The sequence below is a fragment of the Ostrea edulis genome, chromosome 5 (genome assembly GCF_947568905.1).
Source record: "Ostrea edulis chromosome 5, xbOstEdul1.1, whole genome shotgun sequence".
In the NCBI taxonomy this organism is placed as follows: Eukaryota; Metazoa; Mollusca; class Bivalvia; order Ostreida; family Ostreidae; genus Ostrea; species Ostrea edulis.
In genome coordinates this window covers 74,717,178-74,733,162 of record NC_079168.1, presented here as the reverse complement: position 1 = coordinate 74,733,162, position 15,985 = coordinate 74,717,178, and the positions used below count along the sequence as shown (strand labels likewise).

At 34.4% G+C, this 15,985-nt stretch overlaps 1 protein-coding gene across 2 annotated transcripts; it reads right to left on the bottom strand.

The window, feature by feature from the left end:
• Positions 1 to 278: 278 nt before the first annotated feature.
• LOC125652540 (protein max-like) lies at positions 279 to 14,676 on the bottom strand. 2 transcript variants are annotated; one of them, XM_048881845.2, is made up of 6 exons: positions 14,494 to 14,676; positions 14,309 to 14,374; positions 9,448 to 9,555; positions 7,771 to 7,797; positions 2,681 to 2,804; positions 279 to 1,438 (listed from the first exon to the last, which is right to left on the bottom strand). In XM_048881845.2, exons 1-6 carry the CDS (start codon positions 14,530 to 14,532, stop codon positions 1,284 to 1,286), a joined length of 519 nt encoding a protein of 172 aa, XP_048737802.1. In that variant the 5' UTR covers positions 14,533 to 14,676; the 3' UTR covers positions 279 to 1,283. The 2 variants fall into 2 exon arrangements, with proteins under 2 accessions (XP_048737802.1, XP_048737803.1); XM_048881846.2 differs by lacking the exon at positions 7,771 to 7,797 and having other exon boundaries at positions 14,494 to 14,645.
• Between the last annotated feature and the right edge of the window lie 1,309 nt (positions 14,677 to 15,985).

Sequence of the window (15,985 nt, the reverse complement as noted above, 5' to 3'; positions counted from 1 at the left end):
TGCAGGGGTCCTGTGTTCGATTCCTGGTTCACCCATAGATTTCCTCCTTTCCTTTACAACAGAACTAACTTGAATCCCCTTTTAATACCCAAAAATGCTTAAAGTTTGGTTAAAATTGGTCATGCAGTTTTTGAAAATGTTGAAAGTTCAATAATGACAAGAGAAGATCTTGTTTTAATTTGATTGGTATGAAACATGTCCAGTTTTGAGCAAGGTTCATTGTACATGAAGTAAATTTGAATTTCAAGAGGAAAATCTCCAAAAATCAAACAGATCCATGCCAGTACGAATCAATATTTATTGCTACACATGACATTAAACAATGATGAATTGATAACAGACATAAAATGAAAATGTATGTAAACTTGTATAACATGTAAACAACACTCTGTCAGCATTCATAGAATTAAGATGGATTTCAGTGGAGGCCACGTTTAAAGTACTAGCTACTATTTCAGTTGTATCCCTGTTCTCCTGGGAACCCTTCACAGTGAATACAAAAAAAAAATCCTAGGTGGGATTAAAGTACAAACTGCTAACTCTCTCCTTACTGAAATTAGCTGGCCTATTTCCTTTGTAGCATTACTATGCTGGTTGTACTGTTTTGTTGTATGTAAAACTGAACCAGATTACGATGCAGTTAACTTTCCAAAACCCTGAAAAGTTCACACAAAATAAAACCTGGAGTAAAATAACCAAGAAACAAATAGATATATATATTGATTATATGACCTTAAAACAATGAAAAACCTACTTCAACATATATATCTTTGTATTACTGTATAAAACAAAACAGTTTTCTTATATACAAATATTTCTCCCATTCACTTTAGATTCCTAAATATTAGTGGGAAGAACCCTTTCGAAATTAAATTACTCGATTTTTTTTCATATTGTGAAATAAATGTAAAAATTCTTGATAATCAGTCCACCTGCGATTTCATGTTCTCGCAATTTGACATCTACGAGTCATTTTTCATGATAAACTCTCGTAAAATAAGGAATCTACTGAAAGTCTCCGAAGGTGTACCTAGGAAACCTGTCTGTTCATGACATTTCTTAAAATAAAATTTTATTCAGTCACTGTAATGTGAAATGTTTCCAATGGTACTTCTTCCCAGATCCCTAGTGAAATGACGTAACATGGGATGATATATTAACAATTTTCAATCACACACATGCACCAATACGCTATGACATCTAGAAATGATGCACTGTTGTGGCATATGACAGATCGTTATTCACAAATCTTTTGTACGCTGCCGACTAAGAATTTCCAGACGTTAATCTGACGTTTTTAACTTTTTCCGACGTCCATGACTTATATCCCCATCGATTGAGCTTTCAGATTCTGATTCCTCAAAAGCTCCTGCTTGTGCATTGACAGCTGATGACACTGCAAACTGCCCTGTGCTTTTAGCTTTCTCTAAAGCTCGAACTGCAAAAACATAAATAAATTACAAAGTGAAAATTAGGACAGAAATATCAATTCAAACTGAAGTTCAGCCACCCCTGTTGGGCTCCAGACATGAAATTTCACTGTTAAGATTACTCTCCCTTTACTGCAATGAGATAGGATTCTTCCTAGCTGAAATAATAGCCCTCCCTGATTCATAACATTCTGACTCTTCAAATCAGGGAGGGCTATATTTCTTGCAGCTAGGTTCTCCCACATAAGACAGTTTCTCGAGATTGAACCGATCAGCTCACCTCGCATAGCCATATCATTCATCATGACGGAATGAATTTTGACACCTCATGATATTTCAACTTTTTAATCTAGAGATACCCAATACGTTAATCCTACAAGTAATAAAGAGTTTCTGTTAAGATTTCCTTATATAGCTCAAATGAGGGATTCAAATATATATACATAATAACTAGCATTGATAACACAGAATATAAGTGTCGCCATAGAACCTCTAGGGCTGGAATACGTGTTCTAGGAACAACTAGGGTTCATACATCCAGTAAAACACACTCATCAGTGAAATGCTGGGGACAAATAATTCTGATTCAATAACTTTATAATGCTGCATTTTACAACTATGGGGAATGTAAATTACTTTGCTGCAAGCATTTATTCATTATATTAAGCATGTTTGCTGTAACCATGTATTACTGCACACAAAAATATGTGTTAATTTTGTACCATGTGTTTCGCTTTCAAAGTCAGTTTTGAAAATGGAATCTTGGAAGAATCGTTTTATTATAGAAGAAACAATGCCACGGTAACACTCCAAAAAGTATCCATTACTGAAATATCTTGGTTTAAACTTTAGATTTAAAATAAAATGACACTAAAATTTGAATATTCTCATGCAGATATCAAATAATCATTTACACGCAATTTCATTAACATTTACTTTATTCACATGTTTGTAAAATCAAGAACCATGCATATTGAATTAACTATATATGCTAGCAAGAAGTTTCATCATCTTAGGCAACTATAACCGGAATGAAATATTTATCATGACTGCTGCATCGTGTATTCGCAATGTCTTTGTATGTTACACGTTAAAACAGGACATCTTGGCCCTTCAGTACCTCATATAACATATAGTTCCAGACAAGTAAAAACCATAAATCTTTATTTCACAACTGAGCAGATCTAAAATCATAGGAGCCAATTTTTTGAGGTGTGTAATGTAATGCGCTATGTTGTGTATATACTTACTTTGTTGTTCTAGAATAGCATTATGTTTTTTGAGATCATCTATATCTTGTTGATGACTATGATTTTTTCTTCTCATAAATGAAATATAATCTGCTGCCTTTTTAAGGATTTGAGCTCTGGATACCTGAAAGAAATTGAAATAGAAATTTACATGAAATTTTGGCCATAAAAGATGTTTTTTTCTGAATCCTCAATGGATTCCCTCATTTTATCAACATATCTAAATTTCATTACTTTCATATTATGCATACTCAGAAAATGTTTGTCCATGTTTTCATTTTCCCCATTTATCTTTATCCTTAATTGGCCAATTTAAAAAATGACCCAATACAAAATAAATAATTAGTCTAAAAATACCCCAGTAAGATTGATTGATTGATTATTGTTTAACGTCCCTCTCGAGAATATTTCACTCATATGGAGACGTCACCACTGTCGGTGAAGGGCTGCAAAATTTAGACCAATGCTCGGCGCTTAGGGCCATTGAGCAGGGAGGGATCTTTATCATGCCACACCTGCTGTGACACAGGACCTTGGTTTTTGTGGTCTCATCCGAAGGACCGCCCCATTTAGTCGCCTCTTACAACAAGCAAGGGGTACTGAGGACCTATTCTAACTCGGATCCCCACGGGATAAAAAAAAACAGTAAGAAACAAGATGTGTTTGTGAAACACAAATGCCCCCGATAATGGCCAATTCTGAAGATGGCCAAGGTCACAAGGACAGATATCTTGGTACCAGTAGAAAGATCTTGTCACAAGAAAAGCTCATGTGCAACATGAAAGCTCTAATATTTACCATTTAGAAGTTATGACCAATGTCAATTTCTTTTTAAAAAGTAGGTCCAAGGTCAAAAGGTTAGGTACCAACAGAAAGGTCTTGTCACAAGGAATACTCATGTGAAATATCAAACCTCCATCACTTACTGTTCAGAAGTTATTAGCAAGGTTAAAGTTTTCAAAAAGTAGGTCAAACTCCAAGGTCAAGGGTCAAAAATGTTGGTACCCACGCAAAGGTCTTGTCACAAGGACTACTCATGTGAAATATCAAAGCTCTATCACTTACTATTCAGAAGTTATTAGCAAGGTTAAAGTTTTCAAAAAGTAGGTCAAACTCCAAGGTCAAAGGGTCAAAAATGTTGGTACCCACGGAAAGCTCTTGTCATAAGGAATACTCATGTGAAATATCAAAGCTCTAGCACTTACTGTTCAAAAGTTATTAGCAAGGTCAAAGTTTCAGACAGAATGACAGACAGGACTAAAACAATATCCCCCCCCCCCCCCCCCTCCGAATCTTCGATCTCTGGGGTATAAAAATTGCTGTAAGTGAATGAAGGTAGTCAATACACAACAATATTTTGTTATTGTTTAATGGCATCATATCTTTGGGATCAATTTGAAGAATTAGCAAACAGAAATAATCCCCAAGAGATTATTCAAAATTACCCCTAAAAATTATCAAACAGCTGCAACATTCATGTTATTAAATAGGAAAAACATAATTTCTGCAATTATCTCCGAAACAAAGCCAAAGTATAAACACGAAAAATAAATCTCCTGGTAAAATGTTGCAAATAGCCATTATTTACTTAATTTCAAAATGATATAAGAAGGTTGTCATACAAAAATATAGGTGAAATTTGTAAGTTTTAGTTCACCAGAACTGAAAATTTGTGAGCATGTCTGATCATAGTCTATTTGTCGTCTGTCATCTGTATACTTTTCACATTTTAGGCATCTTCAGACCTACTTGATCACTTTCAACTTAATTTGGCACCAAGTATCTTTGCATTAAGAGTATTTCATTTTGTTGAAATGAATGCCAGATTCCATCCATAGGAATACTGTATAATTAAGGAAATAGTGAAAAATTGGGTCAGGTCCTCTCAATAACCACTATGCCAGAAAAGCTTGAATTCAATATTTAAAGTTTGTTTGAACCTTGACTCCTGGGGCCAGGGTGGGGACTTTGTAGAGGTAACCACAGGGTACCTTCATTTATTGTAGGTTCCAGGTAACAAGATCAAGATTTGGTCTAAAGTTTTACATATGAATGTAAAAAGCAGAGAAAAGTTCTATTGCTGTCTGAGATGTGTCATATGAGCAAGTCTGGTTTGTATTACACTTGATCTAAAACTGGGAGCAGACCAAAATGCTGTTCTTAACTGCATCACTAAATTAAGCCTATAATTATCAAACTATTAGTCAAGCATAGCATCTCAAGATGTCACATCAGTTAGTGTTGGTTGTTCTTCACACATACCACAAGATGAGCACAAACCTAAACAATGACCTTATTCTCTTGTTCACAGGTCACTTCACACACATCCCCCCCAGGCCAATTTCAAATACCAACAATTTCAGTTGCAGTAATGCAGTAAATTGAGTACTGCTGACTAAAGGCTTCACTCACCAACAACAGAAAAAATACTCACATGATTAACTGATTTAATATATTTTCATTGATGATTACTGAGCTTGAAATGTTAAATTAATGAAGTGATTATTTACACAATCAGCAACCAAGTTCCCTCATCTGCCTCTATTCAGATGTCCTACTTTTACAGCCTTTCCATTGGAACACGATCCCAATGAATATAAAACGTAACAATATAAAAATTACATTCTTTTACACCTGTCCATCAAACGCTATGAACTTGATATATAATTTGCCACTCTAAAACTAAACTGCATGATTCAAATGAATCCTAGCAGGCATAATGGAAAAAAAATCTGAAAACCAACAAGATAGACTGACTGACGAACAATGAAATAGGAGAAGACACCTATAGTCCCTATTGATTTTACAAACCGGTAGGGGAATAAAAATGTATATAATCCTTGTATCAGCCATATTCTTAAAAAAATCAATCTGCTACATACAGAGGCATTAACTGATATTTGCATATCATGACATGTCGGACTGTCAGTGTAATGTCCACATAGTGAAAAACAGCCAAGGTGTGCATCTCAACACAAGTCCTTCATTACCAGTGTGTTGTACTCATCCCATGTGCAATATTATTTAAGGAATGAAAATCTTCCAAATTTTTACAAAGCAGTTTATGAAATAGTGTAAACTGTACCAACTTACTTTAAATATCGTATAAAATGAGGAGAAATTACTTTCATTCCTTCTAGTTTAATCTAGTAAATCATGTTTGATATTATTTGATGAGTAATTCTAAATAAAATTTTACTTTTATATTACGTGAACCAATACCGCTGTAGCAACAAAATGGAAACAGAACAGCCAAACATATTGTGACGTCATATAGCGGGACTTTATACAATAAAGGGAATGTTGATAAAAGTCAAATGATCCAATCAAATTGCATGTCACAAGTAAAACCATATCATAATCAAAAGAATTACTATGGTACCCCCTGCAGCTTTGACTGTCCACGTCATGAAATGTCAATGATATTTTGCAGTTGAACTTTGGTATCTCGAAAAGCGATTATCTCAAATACCTTGGAATGTTGAAGTTGTTGGAAGTCGCAACTACATTTTCTTTAAATACATTTTAACCTAAACATCTTGAACCCTCATATACCTCAAATTTTTTTCTCTATCCCAATGAGTTCCAGATAATGAGGTTTGACTGTATAATCAGACAGAATGTGCAAAAGAGATAATCATAAAATCTGTTTCAGCATAAATGAGAAACTTTAACTGGGTATTCTCACATTATCACCAGTGTGAGATCAACTTTACCTATGTGATACAGCCATGTTTTCTGTCTCACACTGCTGCGATGTCATTTGATTATTTTCTATGATTTACGTTACACAGTGAAAATTTACGTTACACGGTGAAGTAAAACAATTTCGCCACCTTTTTGGAACATGCAAAATTTTACCAATATCTTAGACCCTATGCCTTTAAATCTTAATGTAGTATAGTTTTCTGGTGGACAACCTTGGGTTTTTTTAGTTTACACAGTAAATTACACTTAAAGTGTAAACCATTTCTGGGTATGCTCTTTCTGCCTTAGTATCTAATTAGTTTTTGCATAATTGAAGATCAAATGAGGATTTTGATAATTTAAAATTTTCTCAAAGCTCTTAAATTTATGCACTAAACAGTAGGTAAAATGTGAAAAAAATAATTCTTCATTATATAGTCGTGTGAGATGGGGAAATTCTACCGAGGGGACAAGATTCACAGTCTAAGACTCGGCAAAGCCTCATCCTAGACTGCGAATCTTGTCCCCTCAGTGGAATTTCCCTATCCCACACTCATACTAATGAAGGATTTATATATTAATCCCGGTTTAGAAACACGACATCATGAAATTACTCCAAACAGTAAATATCCTCATGTAGTGTAAATTCAAGTTTGTTCAAACCATGAGCCCAGAGTCCAAGAATTAGATGGGGGCCATAATTGGTGTTTAAAGTTTTATAAAAGAATACAAAATCTCTTTAAAAATAATCTTCACAAAATCTATCAGTTTATATAATTTGTCTCCAAGTATAAAATGTAGTGAAAAAATAAGCTTGTAAAATTTACATACAAGCATCTAGAGTTTTTTTTTTTAAATTCAAGAACAACGTTCAGTTTGTCAAATTAAATTGTAAGCATCCTCATGTAGTGCATTCTCACAAATTTGGTCTACATTTACCCTCCTCTGACCCTCTCGATCAATCCATTTGACATGCGCAGTAGATAGAAACTAAAGGATCCATCAAATACAGCGCAACAAAATCTTCCAAATCCAGAGCCACGTTCTTTGCTAATTAGGCATGTTCAGTTTGTAATCTCAATAATCTCACCACAAAAGAAGCTGTCCACAAAAATATTGTCTGCTTTAAAGTTCTTCCATTGGTGTTAGTCTTATTACGCAGATCCTTGAAATGGTTCATTTTGCATATCAATGAAGTGTATTATGATGTCATAGATGCATTTCTGTTTAACAGAGAAATTTTCACTCGGTCACAAGGTTGAGCAATTTGTATAAATTTAACATGGTTTTCCTTGCCTTCCTAACAATGATAAGACTGTTCCAGAGGGTTGACGGAGGGTAAAGGTAGACCGAGACTCTGGTAAGTGAGAATGCACGTAGTGTAGATTCAACTTTGTTCATACCATGGTCCTGGCGCCACTGGAGTGGGGCTGCAAGAAAGGGTTAAAGTATGAGAATGTATGAACAAGGTGATTCAGGTGAGTGTTGTGGCCCATGGGCCTCCTGATTCAATTTTTTTTTATCAAGGGCAAACAAATCATGAAAATCTAGGTAAGCACAAGTTGACAATATACTTGGACCCCAATATCTAACTAATAAACTGTACATAATTTTTCATTTTTATTTAACAATATCTATATTTGTTCAAACAATATTCATTATGGATAGACTCCCCTAAAATGGGACAAAATATTTTTGAGTTTTGTCCTTGTACAGGCAATATGACTGCTACATTAATCTAGTATATACTATATAATCATTTTATGAGCTCTCATATGCAAGACTTGGTCCCATCTGACACTAATCAATCAACACTACTTTCTATAGTTTGTTTAAAACGGCAACTTCATATACTTATAACCATTCTAGAACACAGTCTGTACACTGTAAGAATATCTACATTCTCCCATGCCATGTCTCCAACAAACCTGAAATTTCTAAATATAGGCACTATGACATGCACAGAGGTCTTTCAACTTGAAAATAAATTTTGTGTTTCTGTTAACATCCAAGTCAAAATTAAGGTAGATTGCAAGGAAATTGATTATTTCCTTGAACTTTATTTTGAAAATGTACTATTAAAAGAAACACTTTGATCACAATCTCCAATTAAGTTGCTGGTATATCAATATAACTAAGATGAGGGGCTCATTTTCACTAATTATGCAATTTTTAAATAAAACATGCTTTGATATAAATTACCCACAAAGTCATTACAAGTGCAAACTCCAAATATTTAAAATTAACAAGTTGTGTTTGTGAAGAACCTTTGTCCCAGTATGCCAATTAAGTAATATAGGAACCAACAGAAAGATCTTGTTACAAGGAATTCACAAGTGAATTATGAAAGCCCCATCACTAAGCATTCAAAAGAGTTATGGTCAAGGTTAAAGTGTATTAAAAGCAGGTCAAACTTCAAGGTCAAACATTTTGGTACTAAAAGAAAGGTCTTGTCACAAGGAACACACATGTATAAGAAATATGAAAGTCTTATCACTAAGCATTTATAAGTTTTTGAAAAGTAGGTGAAATTCTCCAAGGTCATGAGGTCAAAAATTCTAATACCAAGAAAAAGATCTTGTCACAAGGAATACACATATGAAAGTCACATCTCCATTCAAAAATTATGGCCAAGGTTAACATTTTTGTACACAAACAAAAAACTGCATGATCCCTAATCTCTGATTATAGGTGCAAGAAAAAAGTTTCTTCAATGATCTCTTGAACAATATGTTAAAATCAAATTTTGGGTAGGGGGGATATTCAGGATTGGTCAGGTTAGCGGAAACAGCAATTCTTATTTAAGGCCTTATTACAAAATATTTTCTTTTATGATTACCTTGTGTTTCCATTGCATTCATATCCCCCAAATACAATCAAGCAGTAATTAAAATACATACAGCATCATTATTACTAGTTATAAAACATGTATTACCCCAACCCCCATGTCATCTGCAATCGTATTACTGTGAAAGTGCGACTCCATCAGATCATAGATGGATGAACAGATGCCAGAAAGTGCACTGTGTTCTGCTGGCGACACAAACAATGACAGCGAATTCTCAGGTTTGAACATTTACCTTTTCCCCTTGTAGTGATGGCACTGAGTCCCTGAGACTGTGAAAGCTGTCTTTGATGTGATCCCGACGCTTCCTCTCCAATGCATTGTGATGAGCCCGTTTTTCAGCCTAAATCAACACAAAGCACCCATCTTAAATGATTGCATGTAAACATGTACAAATGGGTAACAGTGTTTACTGTTTTCTCCAATTTCAAATTGCTAGAACATGTGTCCTGTGTATTCGTACAGACATTTGGTTCTTATATGAGAATTTAGAAATTAAGTAAAACATTTAGGCTTTAATTCTTCATGGAGAAATTTAAATCTATTGGCTGTGTGATCCCATTACATGTATTATACTGTAGTAGGATATGGCAATATATTATATAATGATGTAAAATATTTCTGAATCAACCCTGTACATGTAATAAATCACGCAGTGATGTTAAAATTATACAATCGTCATAGGATACGGTTTCTCATCCTTTTGATTATGTATTACAAGCATCGTGTGTACGTGGAAATTATTTGACCAGACCCAGAGAAAACATACACACAAGATAATCGACAACTATGTAATTTTTGGGCTTTTCTATCCCCAAAATGAAATCTAATATACTGATAATTTTTTTAAAACAGGTCTTTGTTTTAAATATGTGCCCTATTTATTACCTTTGGGTGCAACAAAGTTGGTTTTAAATGCATTTTTTTTCACTCCAATCTTACAACAAAAAAATGATAATTATAAATACCAGGAAACATGTCTGCCCAAGGTTGTTGTGCAGTCAATTAAGCAGACAAAACTTAAGAGAGGTCTTCTTTTGAGTAACAACCCAGGGAGTGCATATTTCCCAATATTAGAGTTTTGGAAATCTAAACCAGGCAATAGCATGTAAGCAAATGTGACATCACAATTGAGTTGAAAGTTGTCTTTGGACATATATATAGTGTGGGCTTTTATGGCCCAGTAAAAGCACCTGTACTCTCTATACTAAGAATGGATAAGAAAAATGATCAAACTACTTAGTGAAATGAATACTGAATGTTGTACGGTTGTTGAAATCAACAGTTACTGTAGTGCTAAAACTAGCATATATCTGTTGTCACCTTAGCAATATATAGCAGGTTTAGTTGAGTATTTTCACAACTTAATACTATTTTAAAATGTACACAAAAGTACCAGAAATGGTACATACTATGCCCATCACTAGCCTGTTTGTAGGGTGTATTAATAAATTAAAGTGTTTGTTTTCTATGGCCTTGATTAGCAACCTGGCCAAAATGTCAAAACTTGTAGAATTTAACGCAAATAGTATCAGAGCCACCTGCAACATAATCTTTGTGAAATATTTCCTCAAAACTGATCAAGTCCAAAAACCTGAATTTTTTCCTAAGAAAATCAAAATCCTTGCATATCTATATATAACAATACAACACTGTAAATTAAGAAGGACTGTGGGAGAAGTTAGATAGACAAACCATGTATAGGTGACTCTTGATAACTTGGAAGTCCAAAGGACCTTGATAAAACTTCCGAGAAATCAAGATTTGAAGTCAACTCCAGAAATTAAAGGTCCAACCATTATGGTTCAGATTTTATAACAACTGGAATGCATATTTACAATATCCTGGCATTGTTTTGATACATGGTCCTTCATGTTCTAGATACATGTAATTTACTTGAATTCAAGAACACACAGGACTCCATGTGTACTGACAAGTGACCAGATGAAAAATCAACAAGAGACTGGAGCTGAGATTGAACACTGTCATAACAGTGACAAAAGTCTTTCCATGGAAACAAATTCCAAAAATTTTACTTCTATTTCTGAAAATGACAAAGGAAAGATTCAGTTCTGATGATTCAGATGAGGAAGAAATCGTCATATCATCAGCCACTGCTTGCATCGAACCCGATCCTTATTTCTTTTGGTAAAATCCAACATGGACTCTGCCTTAGGTCATGGCTTTAATAGAACAATTCCATCTTTCTAAATGAAGATAAATCAATACCAAACTTATTAACTAATATTTGGTCTTTGATTCTGCCGCAGTTTTAATATCTAGTATGTCTATCGAGATCTCGTTTTCTATGTTAACTTGAACAATTTTTCAGTAAACAAGCACACTAAATGTATAAGATATAATGAGTTAAGATACTTAGTATCATTTTTGGAGGTGGAACTTGTTTTCCAACCACAAATAAACATGCACCATATAAGCAGTGAGAATTTTGATGTTAATAACTCAGTCAAAAAAATTATAAAGTTTACAAAATATGATCAGGTTTAGCTAGTGATAAAACGATAGTCACCGATGATCGATTGTCGGTCGTTCCGAGATCTATGATGCCCTTAATCAATTACAAAATAAAAGTCACCAACATCGTTGACCAAAAAAAAAAAAAAAAAAATAAAACCTGGAAATCATTTCAATTTTCTTCAGATTTTATTTTTGCCGATGTCAAATTCGATCAAAAAACAAGCAAACAAAATGACAGGAGACGTGAAGGACAGCAACATAAACGACATTGCAAGAAACAGTCAGATAAAGGAGTCTATCACTTTGAGACGTTGTGATTATAATTAACTTCCATTGCTTGATAAATTGATGAAATTCTGATTTATTAACCACGTTTAGCTGTGAAAAAAAAACAACAACAACCAAACGAACAAAGAAAAATTCAAATGTTGTTTCCATATGTTTAATGATTATCTTATGCTATTTTGAGGAAGAAGGAAAAAAAAACCATTACAATGACTATATTCCAATTATAATCGATTTAAAGTACATGTGTCCGAATATTACTGATTATCGATTTATATGGTTTTTGGTCGGATTGCCCATCACTAGGTTCAGCACAATCTCTATATTAAGCTAAACAGCTTTATAAAGCTATTTGAAATAGCTTGACGTAATTATTTTAAATCCTTAATCAAATCAACTTCTAAAAGCATAAAAATTTAATTTCAGTGCATGAAAATATTTCATCCTTGTACTCCATACAACAAATACTTAAATGATGTACCTTAGGAAGACTTTTGATACAATATTGTCAAATGTTTAGAATTATCAAGTTTGTGAGCAACAGTTATCCAATCTTTGAAGCATAGCATAAAAGTCAATGAGGATCAAGAGAATAATGGACTGGCAATCATATTCTACATAATGGAATGGCAATCATATTCCACATTGTAAAGTTACAGTCTGAGAATTTAACGGTAGACCGATAGACCGCGCCTACCATGCCAAATAAGGTCGGGCCATGCCAAATAAGATATCCCAAATTGTCTATGTCAAATTCTAAGAAACAAAGGAATAATTATGATACGTGTGTGAGATAATGAACTTAAAATAAATATTTTCCCTTACAGTCGTCAAAATCTATTTTCGTGACCTGGATTTCCCTCCGTTAATTTTTAAGTATACAACCTAAGCGTCTAGGCGATTTGAAGATTATGACTAGTGGTCTAGACAAATTGTCCAGCATACAATTCGTATGTCTTTAAATGTCAATGCTTTATTTTTTTTTAAATTGTGTTGATGAATTTTATTGGGATCGATTTTCAAATTAGAATTTTCCTCAACAATATAACTAAAGTTATCCTATTTTTTCTTTATTTCCTAAATATTCAAGTATTGCAAGAATGTCAAAACAAAATAATATACGTTCGACTTAGAAAAAATAATTTTGATTGATTGATTGATTGTATCTTGCTTAAAGGAGTAAGGGTTCTTTAGCGTGCCACACCTACTGTGACAAGGAATATCCGTTTTTAAGGTCATCTCCAAGGACCCGTGACATTCACACCTAATGCTGAGCGTTTGGCGATGGAACTGTTACTACCTGTTTTAACGATTTAGGTCTGTCACGGCTGGAATTCAAACTCTGGCCTTCCGCATGTGGGGTGAACGCTCTAACCTCTCGGCCACCGCGGTGGTTTTGACGTGAAATTCAAACAGTGTGTATATGATTCCACATTTATTTTCTGGACAGTGATTATGATTATGATGAGCAAAAGAAAAAAAGGACAATATAAATAGATTAAATGTAGAATTGGAAATGGAGTACGAAGTTGAATAAAAAACATGAAGTTTGTTAACTCTATGTATGTTATTTTTGTCGTCAACTTTTGGTCAGGTCTATGCCAAATGCCATAGGTCTATGCCACATCAAAAAGATATAGACCTATTTTCTATGCCATTCAAAAAGTTAAATTCTCAGACTGAAGTTATCATACTTATCTATGCTTCAATGCACACAGGGTAGTGGACAGTTAACAACACAAATGAAATTCTCTTTTTAGGAAAATTCTTAAAATGTAGTATTTTATATTAAAACTCTACTTTGAACAGTATTGTGGTTAGCTCAAAGTATAAACACTTTCAATATCGTGCAACTTTTAGGCTATGCCATTGTACTTAAGAAATTCAATCTAAACTAGCTTAATCAAGCTATTTCAAATAGCTTTATAAAACTATATTGCTTAATAAAGCAATATTGCTAATTATAGATATTTCAAATACCTTTATATAGCTATGTAGATTGTGCTGGACCTGGAGATAACGAATGTAAATAGTTTCTGTCAGAAAATAGAGACAGCTCTAATTGGTTTAGATGATCAACTGGAGTTTATCAGACTCCACACTGCATGCATTTACGATTAAATGTATTTGGCACATTTGCAAAGATATCATGACCAGTTGGTTAGTGAACTCTGTGCGAGTGTCACGTGTTTCGTGTTTGCCAACAAACATCAAGACATGCGCATTCTGCAACATGGCTACCGTGCAAACCAAGCCCTAAAAATAGCGTTCAATTCCTTCATAATAAAATTTGCACATGAAACAAAATAAGGAAATCCATATGTCTGTCCTACCTGGCTCATAAACTGTGTAGCAGTTCCATCAGAGTTAATTGACCCCCCAAGTTCGTCGTCTTCTTCCTAAATTCGAAACGAAAACGAGACTCATATATTGACCTAGAATATATAGTTGAGCTTTATCAAAAACATGGTTAAAATAATATATATATAGCATTTGAAAATGGTTGCGAGAAACATACATCACTTTCTATCTCTATATCTCTGTCCTCATCGCTCATGATCGGTTATACGCCCATTCAAGTCAGTATCCCCTTCTCCCACAGCCCACTGATAGGTCAATATGGCGTCAACAAACAATGCCACGAGATCGTCCCACGTGCGACTTCCGGATACATGCTGTGCTTATTTGTCGTAAAACGTCACGCGTGCAATTATTGAAAATGTGCTTTCTTTTTTAAGTGAAATTACAAAAATTTTTGAAACAAGTAAAAATATTTCGTTACAATTATTTTGCATGATGATTTTGCGACATTATGAGCCACACCCATTTTAGCTCACCTGATCTGAATCTAATTTTGACTGCTAATATTTAAGTCCCCCCCCCCCCCCCAACCCCACTAAAATTTTCAAACTTAAGGTAAATCGTGGTCTCTTGTTTAGAAAAATGTACTAAACGATAATTTAAGATGCAATTTAATTTCTTCCACTCCTAGAGAAATAAATGACAAAAGCGATTATTTGTTGGGAGGTTTTTTTCTTCAAAAAACCCTTAAAATTTGCGTCATTGTATTAATTTCACATTTTTAATAATGATAGAAAATAGTACAAATAACTAAATAAGAGACATATTTCAAGCCCTATAAAATCTGTAAAATCAGGAACTTACGGGGGCTTCACCCCCTGGGCCTTCACCAGGGCTTCGCTCTGGCCCCACTGGGAGCCTCAAGGCGGCCCTAGACCCCCTGCCTCATAAAGTTGCGCCCCATTGTAACCGCAATTCCTGGATCCACCCCCTGGTAAATATTGTCGGTTTGTACTAAAAAAACAACATAGGTTGAGCTAAATACATGAAGAATTAAGGATACCTTGACATCTAGATCAGTTACACAAGGAATATGAGAGCGCATCCAGAGGGGAAGGGATCCAGACCCACCCACCCACCTTTTTTACGGATTAATAATTCAATTTTAACGATACTTTGGGTCAAAATGATATGAAAGGACGTGGATACTTACATCTAATTGCATAATTCAAATTTATCAAAACCAGTATATCATTTAATTCTACGATAAATAAGACGAAACACCGATTTATATTTACGATATTTTCGTCAGCTACACGTATCACTTTAGAATTCTTAAGAAGTATATGTGTAACTTAAAAGTTTTGTTTAAGAAGCTGACAATTTTAAAGTGAAAAAGAAGTGCCATGAAATGCTCAGAATGCTGGAGATTGCACCATTTACCGCAAAGCTTCTGGGGGCCTGTGCGGCCCCAGAACCCTGACCTATTGAAAATAATCTTTAAATAAGTTTTTTTAAAATTCAAAATCAGATCTGAGTAACAAGTAGGCTGATACATGTTCAGGACTTGATGTTATGTACACAAGCAAAAAGGTGTAAATAAGGGGGGGGGGGGGGGGGTGATTGTGGAAAGTGGCTGAAGGATTAAGTGTTTGACACCCCCCCCCCCTCCCCCTTCACAAATCCTGGATCCACCTATGTATATATAC